Genomic DNA, 17,036 nt, shown 5'->3' with positions numbered 1-17,036 from the left:
TTCTCCATTTGGGTACCGTACGACGGTGACCATAGCGATTACAATACTTTATTGGCGGAATATTTATTTCTCCTCTTCCCGCAAACAAAAACAACATTCACTTATACATCGAATATAGCTTCGGTAAAACAGGTGTGCTGTATTCGGCTTGATGGTGTCTACAGAGACGTCAACCATGTCGCCGCACTTAATGCTCGAACTCTCTTCGGCCACAGTGCCCAGCGTATCCCATTCCAGCCTCATCAAACATGTTGTAATGGTCAAAACCGCGCTGCTACTTATTCCCTGCTCCGAGACAGAACCATTAAGTCAGGAACAGGATGTGCGATCTGAACCGAACCTAAATAAACCTGCTCACAACGGTAAAACACTTTGTCCACACTTATTAACGCTGTTGACGGCTGTATAATGTACGCAAAGAAGAAAAAAATCTTGGATGGAAAGAATGGTCCGGCAGTTTTCGTTGTGAGGGCCTCACGTGGCGGCTCGAAGTCCTTGGACCGGCGGGCGGTACCTTCGGCTTGCCGGACGGCCCAGAGCTCGTCTTCCCGCTCCAAACTTTTGAGGGCCACGTGCTACCGGCGGCGATAAAAAAGCAGCCGCGAGTGGATTCTACAACAACATCAATCTCACAGTGGAACCATGTGGCTGTAAAATCATTAAGTTTTAGTTACGGGGCCCTGAAGATATTGACTGACCTACACTCTAAAAACTAGGAAGGGTATCGCAGGAGTGAAGCTGCCGATTCACTCTTGAAAGCGTCGTTTTACTCTCGCAAAATGTCGAGGAGAGTGAAATGCATTGTTCACTCTGTCACCAAGGAGAGAGTGAAATGTGCTTTTCACTCTCCCCTTCAGAGAGAGAGAGTGAAAAGACTCTTGCGACAATAGAAAAGAGAGACTCTTGCGGCAATAAAAAACAAAACGTAGCGTAATCTTCTGCTTCAACTGTAGGTGGCTGGCCCCGAACATGGCAATGTATCATTCATGCACGCTGAGCAAAGAACACATCGTTTTGCTTCTAAGAGAACAGGCCGCCGCAGTTCAAAGGAACGCGTAGCGAGCGCTCTACTTTTTCACTCGGAGTGGCTCCACCGCGCGCGCGCGCGCTCAAGATCGCGGAACAACACAGCAGCGGAGAAAGGTCACGTGAGAAAGGTGATCCGTCCACCATAGCGTCCACCGAGCAACAGCGAAGGCCAGCCAAGGGAGATCGTGTGTCAGCCATCTCGCGTCGCAACGAAAACACGACAGTCGTTCGTCATGCCTTGGATATAACAACAAATCCTCCACGGTAAGTGAATTCTAACTTAGGTGCACATTCTCCGTATATGTCATGCTATCGCCAGGAAGTCGTCGCTGCGCTTAGCCGACGTGACAAAGGACTAGGCATACGCGCTGTGTCTCTCGATGTCAATCGAAAAAGCCAGTCGTCGCGATAACTGCATGTGATTTTATCACTTTGCCGTTGTCCGTAAGAGCTTTAAAAATCGCAAACGCTGCCAGAACTATGGTATGTTCAATAAGACGCCAGGCGAGAGGACGCTTAAAATGGTTAGTTCACCAGCCCGTGATTCCGATCCTATGCGGAGCGTGATTAGCGTGCGTTTTGTGTGTTTGAATTTATTCAGTTTGGCAGTCTACTGTGTACGGAACGCTGTTGAACTAAGGAATCACATAACAGAAGGCGTCATTTTGCTGGCAGCATGCTTTTTTTTTATAAATAAACCGCGCGCTTGACGGTGTCTCGCGCAGGGGGAATCTGCGACCACTGAAGTTAGGTGCTGCACCAGTGCTAGTTAGAAACTTTGCCGCAGGCATTCAGCTGCATGCTGCAAGAGGTCAGTTGGGCGCGTTATCTTGAACTTACTGAAAACGCATGAGGAATCCATGTTTTATGCTGAAAAAAGTATAAACCCCATATGAGCGATCTTGCGCGCGGCAGCTACAAGCGACGCGACGGAGATGGCTGTCGCGTTCGCTCGTCGCCTACAAGTCGTACTCCGTGCGAGCGACGATTTTGAGCGACGCCTCCCCGGTGTTGCCGGCATGAGGGTTGCAGTCACGCGTGACGCGTGCTTTAGTAATTTACGTTGATGTATTTCACTATAAAAAGTAGCATAAAATATTTCCGGAGGTCTTGCAGTACTTTCTTATCCTTGCACGTATAAAAATTGAATCATTTGCTCGTTCCGCGCGACAATCGGTAGTATTTGAGCGATGTATGTACTACATCCAGTTCCGGCTTCGCGCTATTGGCTAGTCGCTCATAGCACTTCTGGGCGACGAGCAACGATTTCTAGATTTCCAGAACCGAGCCATCTGTTCAAGCGACGGCCCGTTTTGTCGCTCGAAGCCGTCGCTCGTCGCCGTAGCGCACTAAATCGCTCTCACAGTGTTTATCCCTAAGACTGAACTGTTTTTGCTCATGTTGAAATGGTGTGATTATAGGTCTGGTTTTGTCTCCTGTTGCGGTTTTCGTGCACGGTGCGAAACTGAAAGGATGCTTATGTCTACGAACTCGGTGAATTGTCGAGCAGCTAGTTACGCATCGGCATCGAATATAACGGCTGCTGTGTGGAATTACAATTGCAGGGGCGCTTTGCATACGCTTATTGTTTTGGACATGCCTGTGCATTTGCTAATATGAGTTGGCGTGTCAGAGTTATGTCATATGAACAGCTAAATCAGCCTTCCTCTGGGGGTTACAAGCGTAATGTGTGCATTTTGCTATAGCATGGCAGATCAAGATGTGTTTATCGCTTGAATATTTTTAGTAGAGAAATAAAATATCAAAATAAAATGTTGCTTTAATTCCGTGTTACCAGTCTGTCGTACACAGAACAATAGGTTGGTGTAATAAACCAATAACTGCGGTTTAACTGCAACTTTTACATGCCTACAAGAATCTAAAATGCTAGATTTCAAACTGCAGCAGTAGTCGGGTCTGTCAAAAATGAACTCCACTGCGCACCTCATGCATGAAAATAAGTTCATGCCTTTTAGTAAGCTTAGATGCAGGCCGCAGTGAACTTGTTAGTATTGAAATGTGGGTAAGCTTGCCATAACAAACCTTGTTGCCCTTTTTTATAGGCACATCCATATATCCATTGAGCTGAAGGACAATATTTTCATCCCTACTGAGCATCATGTTTGCAGCTATAATCCTCAAATTATGGCTTCAGCAGTGGCACAACCAGGGATGGTGCGGGGGGGGGGGCACACTGGGCACGTGCTTAGGATGTGTCACAAGTGGTGTTTGCGATACACCAGACTCATGACAGACCTATGACGTCTGAAAATGACCAATATTCTATTCATTAGCAGGAGTATTCTAACATTCATGAAAAACAAGGATGAACTGTGGTTTATTTGTTTTTTTGCTTAAATCTAAAAATTGAAGTTAGTTTAGCAGTTGACTGTTGCAGTCATTTGGATGTTTTGCATGCATTTCACTAGGAAGACTAAGAGCTAAGACTTTTTTATTGCCATGGCCTTGACTGTCTTCATGTTGTTTTGCACCATGCCCTTGTGTTGACTTTTGCATACAATATTTTTCAGGCACCCGCTTTATATAACGCAAGAAGCCAGCTGCAAGGACACGAGGATGTGAAAGAGCCAGTGCAGCGCGACTTCACGTAGTGCAGAGGAGCCAATGCCAAAAAATCAAAATACATTGGCATGTTATTTGGACAAGAAAACTAGTATGTGGGTATATTGGGTGTACCATTTGACCAAATGTCAACAAAATCAAGATACAGTATGTTACACGAAGATGAAAATTCTCGCGTGCTCCAGGCAGTCATCTTAACATGGTATATTTATGTAATGTCTCTGATTGGAAAGTCAAATCAAGTATGCTCTCTGGAGACAAACACATAGCAGCAAGTGTCATTGAAAAGTTAAAAATGTGTTTTAAGAAAGCTGATTAGTTCTGAGAAGTGACTGCTTTTTGTCTTGCCTCTCAACAGATATATCCATGTGATAAAAAAATAGTGGTACAATGAAATTGCATATTTGCTTAGCGACATGATACATACTTGCAATGAGCACGGTGCCTGTGTTTACTATAAAAAGCAACAGCCCATGCTTGGTTAGGTTAGGCCCACTACAACATGCAGGCATGGGTGATTGGCGCTTTTTTTATTTCTGTGTCGTGAGGTTTATTGACGTGCGTATAGGTGCAGTGGCACGCAGTATGGCTAGTACAAAAAAAGGGGGGGGGGGCAGATATATGTAGCTCACTGTACACGACACAGGGCAAAGGAAATCCGTGTTCAGTAACTATGTTAAATGCCATGTACGTAAATTTTACAACGCTACTCGTTCGAAGCGCGCACAGGTGCATATTGAAGAAAAGTTTACAGGGTAGATAATTTAGTTTGTAATTTACACTAATTTTGCTCTAACCACGAGACATAATAATTTGAATATACTGCACGGAAAAACCTAGAGTGAATTAAATTGTGTGTCAGCTTCGTGTGTATACATATAGTCTTTCCTATGCATTAGGTTTTTTGCGTAATGCATTAACAGTTGACGGCCTATCTTATGATGTGTACTCTGTTTACATTACAGTTGTTTATTAGTTTACTCGTTTGTTTTGCGACTGATGAAATGCCGGCATATATATATTTTCAACATTTGACACAACCCTGTATGTTTTGCAGGGACAACCCAGGACGTGCATTTCTCAGCACCCAGTCAACTGCCAAAAGTGACTCAAACACAGGCCACCAGTAAGTGGACATCAGTTGCAATTTCACATTATGCAGTTGGCGGCTGCCTTGTACGGAGGCTTTTTTTTTAATGAGATGGTGATGTCGTTCTAATGTACATTTTGACCACAAAGGTGCGATCATGTCTCACAGAGGCATATATGGTTGCTATTCTCTGCGAGGAACGTGTTCTCGTGTTCGTGAAGCATTTGTGTTTGGCAGTATTGTCGCCCAATGAGTCGGATATAAACACTAACTCGCCACTGCCGGCAAGTAGTTGCGAGAAACGCATTATGACGCTGTAAAGTTATTTCATTAATTCGAAGGAAAGTTTTGCAGCAGGAAAAAAGGTTGCTATTCCAGGTAAACATGTCTTTTTCTCACAGGTTATTTAGCCAAACTGTGGATGCATGAAATTCGTGACTTATGAATAGATTTTAATTTATTCTTTAGTACTGCTTCTAAAAGAGACTAGAAATAGTCACAGCATGTGACTACCTCTGCAATCAGCAGACCATACATTTACAGTCATAAGTGGCAGTTCCATGCAGTCTCGCACTTTATATAACCTTTCCTTTCAGCAACATTGGAACTGGTGGCTGCGTTTTCAGAAGGAGAAGTGCACTTGACACTGTATATGTATGTGTGAATTCGGTTTTCTTTGTATGTGTCGGCTCACTGACAAACAGTGCAAAAATCTGTTGTACCATGAGCCTGACGACGCCTTCTGCTGCTAGAAATGCGGCACTTCGTATTTTATAGTACTGCATGACATTTAAATCAAAGCTACCACATAAAATGATCAAGAAAACTAACCGCTGTTATAGCTGTTTTCCTCAAAGAACGCTTGTCCTTTATGGGCTGTGTTAATCTGAGCTCTCCACCGATGTTTCAGTAGTATTATCCCTTAGTCAGTGAGAGATTGGGGGCAATTAATCGTGTTAGTGTTTAAGTGGTGTCCTAATTATGTGCATTTGTTCCAACAAAGTTGTCTAGATTACTTTATTGTGTAGTGTAAAGCTTATGAAACCATCAGCAACTACTGAGTTGCTAACACGCATATGGATTTGTCACTATACAGGTGGAACTCGGCTGTACCACTGCAGTGCTGCGGAAATTGCCTTCACCAGCGGCTTTGCAACAGCTGTTTCGCAGCATGTCGGTATGTGTTAATTTATAATTATGTTGGGATGGGCTAGTATTATGGACCACTGCTACTCTGTATTGTGACAGATCCATATGATAAGGGATGTAATGGGCACAGCGAAAACCTGTGAATGTTTTACTATGGTACATAAACAGGCTCTCCTTTTCGTCACTGGAGCAGGAGAGAAGGGCATGCAGGCATTCCTGAATGTACATATATTTCAAAACATGAGAGAGACATACACACACACACACAATTAAACTAAAGGCAGGGACGTTCCATCTTTCATCTTGAATTGAATTGTGCAGTGAAAAAATACAACACAGACCACAGAGAAGCACACATGTTAACAGGTTTGATACACACGTTAGTTCAACAGATTTGATACTTCAAGTGTGCTATTTTACAAAAGGGGGAAGGGAAAGGGGAGAAAATCTGAAAAAAAAGTGGAGTGGAAAAAAAGGAATCGTGCCAAAAAGCATGAGAAGCATCGCGCAGCCAGGATCACCAGCAGGATAACCTTACGTATAGTTTGTTTCAATCTACTCAGATCACATGCAGCCATTACTGCAATCAAGTTGTTTCCTTATGTCATATGAGGGAATGATGTGGGCCCAAAAAACTGTTTAGAGCTGAAGGATTATGTTCCATTCTAGCCTCATTGCCTGCTTTTTTATCATATTGTTATCAGCTGCTTATGTTAGGGACAAAAAGTAAGAGTACGAACTGTTTCCCGATTCGCCATTCCACACAACATGTCTTTGTGACTATATGTACATGCAGATGATCCATAGTTGAAAAATATTCAGTACAGTAGAATCTCATTACAAGATGCACTTGGTTGTAAGAGACATCTGAAAATGGTTTGGTTGGTTTTCCGATGTTTGCCACGTTAACAATACTGTATACAAGAGACACCTTTGTTACTAAGGATGACTTTTTAAGTATTCACTACTTCGAAGGGACACAACCCAGACACATTCACTTTGTGCACCTTGTGTGCTCCGAAGGGCGTAAAGATCACGAAATCCTTACACAAGTCAATCGCGCATGTCTCTTTTAGCATGAACCAGAAAAGGAGGGCAACGAGGACAGTGCAGGGCAAAAAGTGTCGGCAGTTGAAGCTGACGAGCGTCTAAGAGCACCTCAAAGGTACTGCGAGCAACAAGGCTTGCAAAGTGAAGTGTTTAAATTCCAGGAGTTGGGAAGGAAGCTAACACAATCTACAGTCACTAAAAAGCTGTGAATGTCTTCTTTAAAGGGCCCCTAAACCACCGAGGTTGAAATTTAGTTGCGGTGTTGCAGTTCTACACAATAAGGCAATGAACAGGTAGCCACGAGAATTTTTCGAAACGGTGCAGTAATAGTGGAGCTACGTGTGTTTGATTATTGAAAAGTAGTCCCCACTCATTTTACTCTTTCATCTGGTACACGCCATATGGACAGTATCGTCTTTTCCTTGCCTAGTACACCTCCAAATGTTACGGGACAGGCCAACACCAACGAGCTCTGTTGCTGCCGCGCTGGCCCGTCGTCCTGCGAGGGGTGGCGCTAATACAACGGAACTGTATGGTGACTCGTGTTGAAGAGCCTCATAGGGAGACCCTTCTGTTGGCGTTTCTGTTCTTTGCCCCCATTGGCTGCCCACAATGGCATCGCGCGCAACGCGACGAGGAAGAAGGAGTGTGTGTATTTGCTTGCAGGCCTTGCCGGCAGTCGTACACATTCGTTCGACCAATCGACAGCACCGGAAACTGGTGACATCATCAGAGACAGCCTGGTGACGTCAGGACAAACTGGGGGTGCAGGATAGGTCCAGAGAGGCGCACGGGGTCATTTTCTTCATATTGTGGTGCTCCGGCAGTGCTACGCACTCTGGCATTTGGCTTCGTCGATCGTGACGGCATTCTGATTTCGATACGCGTGTTTACTTGAAATGTTCAAAAAATGTCGAGAAGTGGTTTAGGGGCCCTTTAAGCCACCCTGAGCATTTATTCCTTCAGATATATCAAAACATACTTTAGTGATGATGCATAATAAAGTGATCTAGTCTGGCTCCTGAGTGTCTCAAAATTTTTGGTTTCGAGAGACATGTTTCCCGTGCCTCTTGAATATCTTCTGATGAGGCTTTACTGTAATATACACAAACAATTGTGTAACTCCTCCTGCAAGTATTATTCATTAAGCCCGGTCACTTATGTGCAAAGCTTGTGGTTAAGTCTTGATGTCCGTACTTTTTAGAGCTATGTTTATTAATTCATGCTGTTCTTATTGGTTCTTCGATGCAGGAGACAATGCCTACGAAATTATTGGCCCTGATCATGAGAGCCCTCAAGGGGCAAACAACATCTCTGTTGCAGAAGTGAGCCCGATACCACTTGGAAGTTACCATGACAGATGACACGGCAGCAATAGATACAGAGACTGCCATGTCTACTGCAGCTGCAACAGTGTACGAGGCAAGCAGCAGCGCGTCAGCATCAGCAACAGTGTCAGAAGGAACCACACCAGGCCTGGTAGAGCAACATGTGTGCTATCACTGACTTTTTTTGTAGTGGATACAACTCATTTGCTCAACATACAAAAGCTTTTCACCACGACTGTGAGCCAGTGTTATTGTGCAGCAAGTGCAAGACTAAGTTAGGTGTTATAACACAGTACAAGCATCACTTTAATATATGCAAATGCAAACATATTACAGTTGTTGCCTCCCCAGCCAGCCCACATAGTGACAACAATGTGGAACACATGGTGGGACACACCTCTCCCCCATTACAAGATAGTAGAGACTGTCAGTGTTGTTGCTAGATTGACTGGTCTTTGTAGGCAACTAGAAGGACAACACAGGTGTCATAAGATTGTTGTTGATGTTGTTGTTGAAGAGGTAAAAAAGAAGTTTGATGCAGCTGAAGTGCCAACTGATATTGAGCAAATCAAAAGCAACCACCTGATAAAGCAACACTATCGAAATTTGGGTATGTATGTGCCGCCAACTCTGGTAAGAATGGCATAGGACAGAAGTGTGATGAAAATCACACAGACACTGCTGTTGCATCACTGGCCACAGTGAGCAGCGACTTGTAGGGCAAGAGAGTCAACTGAAACTAACATTATGATATAGTGTCATGCTCCCATGTGACCACTTTTCAAGTTATTTTGCAAGATACAGCTCAACCTCCAGAAACGAGACTGCAACTTGTCTGTAAAAAAGCTTTCACAAAAAATTATTCATAACACTATTAACATAGCAGTATCTTTTTTTTTGTGTCGGTTCGAGGTTCCCGGCTGTCCATTAATGCAAAAATTGAGGAAAAAAAGAATGTGTCGTACTTACACCTTTTTAACAAGTACGAGGGGGACAGAACTTTTCTAGTCATGCATCTTCATCATACTATCAAGTTTTTAAATGCCTTTTATAATTATTATTACCATTTATATCTGAGTGCATTGTATGCATGTAGCAGGTGTAAAATCAGGTCAGTTGGATCAGATGCCTTATCTGCAAGCGAGCCCTATATTCAAGAAATTTGAATTAAAATAGTTACGTTAGAGACGCAGTCTTTCAGCACTTTATTGCCTGTGGTTTAAGCATTGCTCAATACTTTTGTGGGTGGCAATTTCAACCGGCACAGCACTGCGCTTTGCCACAGTCACATTTGTCTTCAAAGCGGTGTTTACCATTTGTTGATCTGTTTGTGTATGCATAGAGCAAGTTTTTAATTTATATTTTTCTGCATTCTTGTGCTTGCACTAAGCTTGTATAAGGCAGTTACAAAATGTGCGTCACTATAACGAACTGTTCTGTTGAGCTTACACTTGCAACGCTAGCTTTGTGTATGTTCTCATGTTTGTACAAAGCTTATATAAGCTAGTTAGAAAATGTATGTCACTAAGCATTGTGATATTCTTTAAAGAACTGCTTGGTTGGTTTTACACTTGTGAATTAGTATTGAGGCGGTGGTATTCCGATGTATGCCCACTGCTAGCTTTCTGTGTCCTCACGTGTTTGTATTAAGTTTCTACAAGGGAGTTACAGCATGTACGTCACTGAGCGCTGTGATATTTTTTAAAGAACTGCTTTGTTGGTTTTACACCTGTGAGTAATAGTACTCGGGTGGCACTAGTCATGTGTAGGTACACAGGGACCATTTGTATACATTATGCTCATGTAAAGCAGTTACAAAGTGTATGTCACTAATTACTGTGATATTTGTTGAATTGCTGTGATGGTTTTACACATGTGAATAATAGTGGTCAGGACACAGTACTTGCGGTGTATAGTTGAATTTATACACTGCCAAGATATGGGCTGTATACGTACCAAAAGAAATGTATGTCATTATATTGTTGTGATTATTACTGTTTGGATTTTATTAAACTGTAATAAAATTGTTTCTTGTATCAATTGAGGTATGGCAATTTGTCATGCAACCAAACTGAGGACCTGAACTTGTGCATACAAATAAACAGCTGATTTAAGAGTATAGTGCTCATATTCTGCTAAACCAGTTTAACAAATCTTGTACTACAATGCTGGAAAAATGACAGAGCTGACTCGGATGTACAGAAAAAGTTCTGCACTGGCTGAAGGACTGCCCCACACTGGAGTTCGTAATGTTGCGTTTATTGGAGTAGAACAGAAAGTGCACTTCTATTAAAAATGCGACAGTCGGTGCAGAAACATAAGGCAGACGAGCGGATGTGGCACATTTTTTTCAGGGACCTCCATGCCTACTACTGCATTTCTAGTCTTCCTGTGCTCTGCGTATAAGCCCCTGTTCAGCCAAGGTTTTTACTCCATGACAGTTGTTCTACTGGGTTCGTAGCAATATTGAAGAAAAAAATTCAATGGTTTTCAAGGACTTTCGAGGCCCCGACACAGTAACTTCAAGGACCTCGTGCAATGTGTGTAGTAGTTTGGACAGGCAATAACTTGTTCAAGAACACCGTTAACTTTAATGCAAACAAAAGAAAACAAAAATCGCATTTCAGTGATTTCAAACATTTGAAAAGACTGCTAATTTGCCTTTCACCACCCACCACTAAACGCACACAAGGAAGCATTTCAAGAAAGCGCTCAAAGTTTTTCTGCAATAGCACAATTAACTACTTGGACCTGCAACATTTGCAGTTTTTGAATACTGTTTGGTTTGACAGTGTATGTGATGTCATCTGTTGCCTCAGCTTTTTTCACCATCAAATAAGCAATAGTCATTTCTAATTTCTTTTTATTGTGTCTGTCGCTCTCAATTTACTCTTCACGGCTTCTCTTCGAATGCCTCAACTGTTGAGCTTCCTGCTTCTGCTCCTCCAAGCACATTTGTCGCCGGTTCCATGTGCATAAAAGTGGTATCTGCAGCTCCTTTGTAATTTCAACTCTAAGGATGTCGCTTTCCTTCTATTACCTCCAGAGACAATTTTCTGTGACATGCGAAAGAGTGTCACAGAAGGGAAAAAAAGCGCTTGGCAATGTCTGCTAAGTCTAGCCAAGTGTACAAGCTTAAGGACTTTCCAGTACTTCTAAAAATTCAAGGGTTTTCAATGCCTTGAAAATGGCATTTTAGAAATAAAGGATTTTCAAGGATCGCTACAAACCCTGGATTCTAGCACCTAAATAATTTTACAAGCTTATTTTGGCATGGAGTTAGGAAATTCATGCTTTCTAGCTAACGCTGCACTATCTCTGTACAGTGAAGCCACGAGAGCGCAACTATTTTGGAGTAAAGGAAAATACTGAAAGCTTTTAATAGCACTCTTCTTTTTTTCTATGGAGCTTCGTATTGCCTAGTTAAGTTTACGAATGTGCCTGGTTTTGGCGGGCGTTTCTTCGACATTTTCTGGAAGAAGCAGATGTCTAGCCCCCGTATTCAGAAATGTATCTTAATACAAAGCTCATGCTTGACTTGATATAAACGACGCCTGGTGCGAACGTCCCCCAAGACGCTCACTGCCTTTCTTTTGGTGCGTTCACGACTTGCGTCGTTTAGATCAAGTCAAGCATGGGCTTCAAGTTATGATGCATTTCTGCATATGGGGGTAAGCGTGCACAATTCCGGGCAACGCACTGTGCCATTGACACTGAGAGAAAACGGGGAAAACAGAGTTAACCACTTATGCTCCTAAACTTTCGCGTACCTGTGAGGTGCGTGTATCGTGGAAGAAGAAACAGCGCAAACACAAGGACGAAAAAAAGCATCAACCACACCAGCGCTTCGTGGTGTGGCATGTTTTTGCGTCGTCCTTGTGTTGCGCTGTTTCTTCTAAAATGCTCAACCAACTAGCCGGCAAGTCCATCCTGTGCATATATAAATTGAACACACGCATGAGTGTAGATGGTCTTCGAAGCTTTTAGAACGAGCACTGCCACAGGATACGAGCAGTGCACGCGTAACAAGTGGACACATTAGTCATTTAAACATGCGTGCCAATGCATTTGACGCGGCTATCGGCATAAGCAGTCTCCAAATGCTCGAATGCATGCGCTTCAAAACGCTAACGATCCGCTGCTAATGCAGGACAACAGCTCACAGCGGACTGAACCAAACTCTAAACTAATGCACTTGAAAAGAACGCCTACACGGCAGCGTGAGGCACGTCGAAATGCCTGGTACTGGCGTCGCAGTTGCTCACCAGTATACGCGCGAATTAAATTCACATACGTGGATGGTTGGCGCAATACTTTGTATCCGCGTATTTTGGAGAACATGGACTGGAGAAGCACTCGATCATGAGCTGAACGGCACATCTGTTATTTTCCTGCGGTGACGACAAGCCGTGAATAGTTCTCACGTTGTCGTCTACGTTGTCTTCCTTCGTTAGTCATAGCAAGGAATGGAAATGATGCAAACGCACACGTATTCCAGTGCACAACAGCACAGCACACTGCAGAGAAACCCCACCCACCACAGCCGATCCATCAAATATGTTTGGTATGTATATAACCTGTAAAAGAACACGACTGGGCGTGGCGGCGCTGTGGTGTAATGGTTATGATGTGTGTTTTGAATTGTACAAATGCGAGTGTACGCGGGTTCGAATTCACATGATGTATAGAGCATTGTGATTCTTGATAAGTATGTGATTCCCTAGACAATTGTATTCTGATTAGATTGTGTGACTCCTGATTGTGAAATTTGCGAAGATATTTGCAGATTAAGTGTTAATTCGTTTTTTTTTTCTCCTCAGTGGCGTTCGTGACGCATACGCATAGGCCGCTTCAGAGCAGTCACGCCTCACGGTAGGCAGCAAATAGCCAGGAAAAAATGACTTTAAAATCCTGCATAACTTTGCTCACGCCTATTCTGAAGGCCGCTTGGAATCGGGCCAGTGTCTCTGAGGAGCCGCCTAGGGAACAGTATATCAGCGGCCCTAATTTGATCTGATTTCCTGCCTGCATGCGTGACCAGGACTTGGCTAAGAGGGTATTGGGAAGAGTACTAGCACTCTGTTCTGAAGGAGTACAAGCACTCTGTTTGGGGGAGTAGAAGTACTCGGTCTGGCGGTGTACTATTAACCCTGCGGGGAGAGTATTAGCACTCTGCGGAAGAGTACTAGCACTCCCTGTGGGAAGAGTATTATCACTCTGCGGAAGAGTACTAGCAATCCCTTGCGGTGGAGTAACAAAACTCTGTCAGGAGGAGTTGACCTACTCTCTCTCAAAGAGGGTCGATCTACTCTCGAAAAGAGAGTGAAATATGGGACAAGCAGCTACTCCCTCAAAGAGAGTGCCCGGCACTCCCTTAGTTTTTAGAGTGTACTTGTTCAAAGAGCGGAACTTTGAGACAAAACTATTATCGAGCAGCAGTCGGCGAACAAGAGGCATCAAGATAACGCATTATTTTACTTTTTTTATTTTTTAAGGCGACTCACTTTAGGTAGCATCATTGACCGTAGCTCAAGAATATAAGAGCGCACGTGACTTACCATTTCAAGCCGTGCTATATCAAAAAAGTGCACGATGAGCCTTTGTAGATGCGTGCTGCATACCACTCAATGGTTCAGTCGATCAGCATTGCCCTTATCGAAATAACTGAGGCTTAATACGAACTACGTATATTTTGTTCTTGAACCCGGTGGCACTAACTTATAGCGTCCGCGCACAGCTAAACGCTGTTATATTGCTGCTGGCACATCAACCGAAACATCCGCGTGTTGGTGAGCACGCTTCTGGCGGCTTGTATCTGTACAGAATATTATAACGGCGGCCTGTATGCTACCACTTGTAGTCTGTTGTTTTGTTGCCATTTCTTCAAACGTACAAGACGCTTCAAGCTTCCGACATTGTGCATGTAAGATTCCAAACTTGTTATGAGATAAGCGCCCCGACCAATTTTGCGAGCTGCATTTCAAATAAACGCCAAAGTGAAACCTGAAAAGAAAAAATTCGCATCAGACGAAGAAAAATCACTGGTTTAGAAAATTGAGCATGACTATCAGTCATGTCAGGCTCCGTACGCCCGTTTTCGTCGGATCGTCAAAGCTAAGCAGCACTGGTCTCAGTCCGTCCTTGACAGGGAGGCCACACGGGAAGGCCGATTTTCTTCTGGAGCACAGCAGTTACAATGTCTGCAGAAAAGAGTTCCTAATCTAAGCCCACTCGAATCCCTTCTCACTATCAGCAAACACCACTACGTTCGATGTTGTGCAATTGACTAATGCGTGTAACTAGATTTTTGGCATGCCGTAGGAGAAAACTAACTGCCCCTTGGATTGACGCATTGAGACTGGCGCCACTCTTGTTTGCGCCTTAACGATTTCAACTGATGTCTTGAAGTTTTTGTCCTCGCGCTTGAATTGTCCTGTTCGCCTTCGATTCGCCTCCGTAGACGGCTCGCATTCAGTATCGCGTTCGTACGCTCGCATTGCGAAGGCGGCCTCGACTGACAACAAATAACTCACCGTCACTGCAGCACGCTGGGAAACCAAAGCTATCGCGGAAGGGCGTCGAAAGTGGCTGCATATGCACGGCACGGAATTTACCAAAGGAATACAGCGAGTAGCAGAAGAGGGAGCAGCGCCATATATTGTCGTCGCAATCGCGCAAGAATATAGGCCGCCGCGAAACGACTCTGCCTAAACGCCAGTGACAAACCGGCGCGGCAGCGGCAGCGTTGGGCACAGAGCGAAGAAGCGGCGAGAATTGAGATAGCGAGAAGTGGCGCCACACAGAGCGATGGGACCTTGCCGTCTCTGCGCGGAAAGTACAAAAAAAAAAGCAGGGAGGAAATGGTGGGCGCCGATCGTGACTTGGTTACAAACGGGCGAAGTCGCGAACGCAAACCGAAACACTGAGAGGCTCGGGGGACGCGAAACAGCTTGCAAATTTTGTTTGCCTCCTGTTCTGTTTCAGCCGTCGTGGCCACCGAACGGAGTTCTTCAAAAAAAGATTTGACGTTCAGTGAAGGTGAAAGGGCCCTCACGACCACGCGACTCAGAAAAGAGAAGTAGTCATGCGCACGAATGTTAGCGAATGTCGTATACGCTGTGTGCGTTTGGCTCAATCTAATATTGTTTGGCATAAATAATAACACGAGAATTGGAAGTATACTGAAATAGGCAGGAGCGTTTCATATCTTGTTATGCGATAAGCGCCCGCAGAAATCTTACAACGTATACAATATCACTGAACCGATCGGGGAATGCAGACACAAATGTAGAAGAGCTTTCGCCTTAGCGTTATCATCACCAATGTTGTTGTTTTTTTGTTGTTTTTTGCGCTCTTTCAAGCAGTAACTCAAACTGCGTTTTCTTTCTTTCGCAAATTAACGAGAGGACTGCCAATTGTCATGATTAAACGATTATACAGGTTGCGGCCAGGGTCATTCGGTTGCGTTAGTGAGCGCATCCTTCACCGGCTCACTAGAGTAGAAAACTGGCAAGAATCCTTTTTAGCATGTTTGAATCACCCAGGAAGCCAGTTTTTTGCGTCTGCTAATTTGCTATTTGGGATGTAAATGAGTCGCAGTGGTGTATCCAACTGGTTCCTTGCCTTGTTCTTGGCAGCCTGCGGCTATTTCTATCCCAAATGACTGCTCACAAAAGTTAAAAAATAGTATTCCGTCTCCAAATTACCAGTACATCCTATTCCTTCGCATGGAGATCACTGAACGTTAACTGTCTGCTAATATTTGCGCAGATAACCAGTTAGGCCGCTGTATCAACACAGAAAAAGAAACGTCCTGAACGTGCCTGCCTATTTTACGTCATGTTACGTCATGCACTCGCATATCCGAACACTTTCTAGAGACCAGTGAAACCGCAACGAGATAAAAAATAAGAAAGAAAGATTATTTTTAATGCAAAAGAAAAAGAGAAAACAGGCAGTATTCAATAGGTTGTTGCAAGTGGGGCAGTTGTACCTGCTTTACTTTGCTACGGCTACTAGCTGCATTACACTGCTCCTCCAATTTATAAGTATTTAAATTTGTCTGTAGCCTGGACCATAAGCACTCCATAACGAGCCAAACACGGCCGGCCGGAGCTAATTCTCAAGCTGCGCTCACTGATGGTATAACAATGACAAAAACAACAACATCAAACATTGAGATGCACGGTGCCGTAAGCTACAAATAAGAACTCCGCACACACAGGGCGTTGTTCACCTGACGACGCTGGCCAACCGCTCATCAAGTCGCTATGAGACCCAAGTGCACGCACAGGGTGTTGTTCACCTAACAACGGTGACCAACCGCTCATCAAGTCGCTATGAGACCCAAGTGCACACACAGGGTGTGGTTCACCTAACGACGGTGGCCAACCACTCATCAAGTCGCTATGAGACCCAAGTGCACGCACAGGGTGTTGTTCACCTAACGACGGTGGCCAACCACTCCTCAAGTCGCTATGAGACCCAAGTGCACGCACAGGGTGTTGTTCACCTAACTACGGTGGCCAACCACTCATCAAGTCGCTATGAGACCCAAGTGCACGCACAGGGTGTTGTTCACCTAACGACGGTGGCCAACCACTCATCAAGTCGCTATGAGACCCAAGTGCACGCACAGGGTGTGGTTCACCTAACGACGGTGGCCAACCACTCATCAAGTCGCTATGAGACCCAAGTGCACGCACAGGGTGTGGTTCACCTAACGACGGTGGCCAACCACTCATCAAGTCGCTATGAGACCCAAGTGCACGCACAGGGTGTGGTTCACCTAACGACGGTGGCCAACC

The 17,036-nt window shown here is 44.2% G+C and overlaps 1 protein-coding gene across 3 annotated transcripts; it reads left to right on the top strand.

The window, feature by feature from the left end:
• Nucleotides 1-886: 886 nt before the first annotated feature.
• LOC140216103 (uncharacterized) lies at nucleotides 887-10,270 on the top strand. Of its 3 annotated transcripts, XM_072286416.1 has the most exons (5): nucleotides 887-1,293; nucleotides 3,561-3,703; nucleotides 4,670-4,738; nucleotides 5,799-5,879; nucleotides 8,153-10,270. In XM_072286416.1, exons 2-5 carry the CDS (start codon nucleotides 3,655-3,657, stop codon nucleotides 8,263-8,265), a joined length of 312 nt encoding a protein of 103 aa, XP_072142517.1. In that variant the 5' UTR covers nucleotides 887-1,293; nucleotides 3,561-3,654; the 3' UTR covers nucleotides 8,266-10,270. The 3 variants fall into 3 exon arrangements, 1 of the variants encoding a protein (XP_072142517.1); XR_011892763.1 differs by lacking the exon at nucleotides 3,561-3,703; XR_011892762.1 differs by lacking the exons at nucleotides 887-1,293; nucleotides 3,561-3,703; nucleotides 5,799-5,879 and having other exon boundaries at nucleotides 3,715-4,738.
• The last annotated feature ends 6,766 nt before the right edge of the window (nucleotides 10,271-17,036 follow it).

This window comes from Dermacentor andersoni, chromosome 2 (assembly GCF_023375885.2).
Source record: "Dermacentor andersoni chromosome 2, qqDerAnde1_hic_scaffold, whole genome shotgun sequence".
Lineage (NCBI taxonomy): Eukaryota > Metazoa > Arthropoda > Arachnida > Ixodida > Ixodidae > Dermacentor > Dermacentor andersoni.
Note: the sequence above shows the minus strand (reverse complement) of the source record. Positions and strands in the feature narration are given on the sequence as shown.

Bases quoted from the DNA above. Each gene is read 5' to 3' on its own strand.
- LOC140216103 (XM_072286416.1), top strand. From the start codon at position 3,655: ATGCCAAAAAATCAAAATACATTGGCATGTTATTTGGACAAGAAAACT. The intron at 3,704-4,669 runs GTATGTGGGTAT...TATGTTTTGCAG, and splicing joins TTATTTGGACAAGAAAACTA to GGACAACCCAGGACGTGCAT. The intron at 5,880-8,152 runs GTATGTGTTAAT...TCTTCGATGCAG, and splicing joins AGCTGTTTCGCAGCATGTCG to GAGACAATGCCTACGAAATT.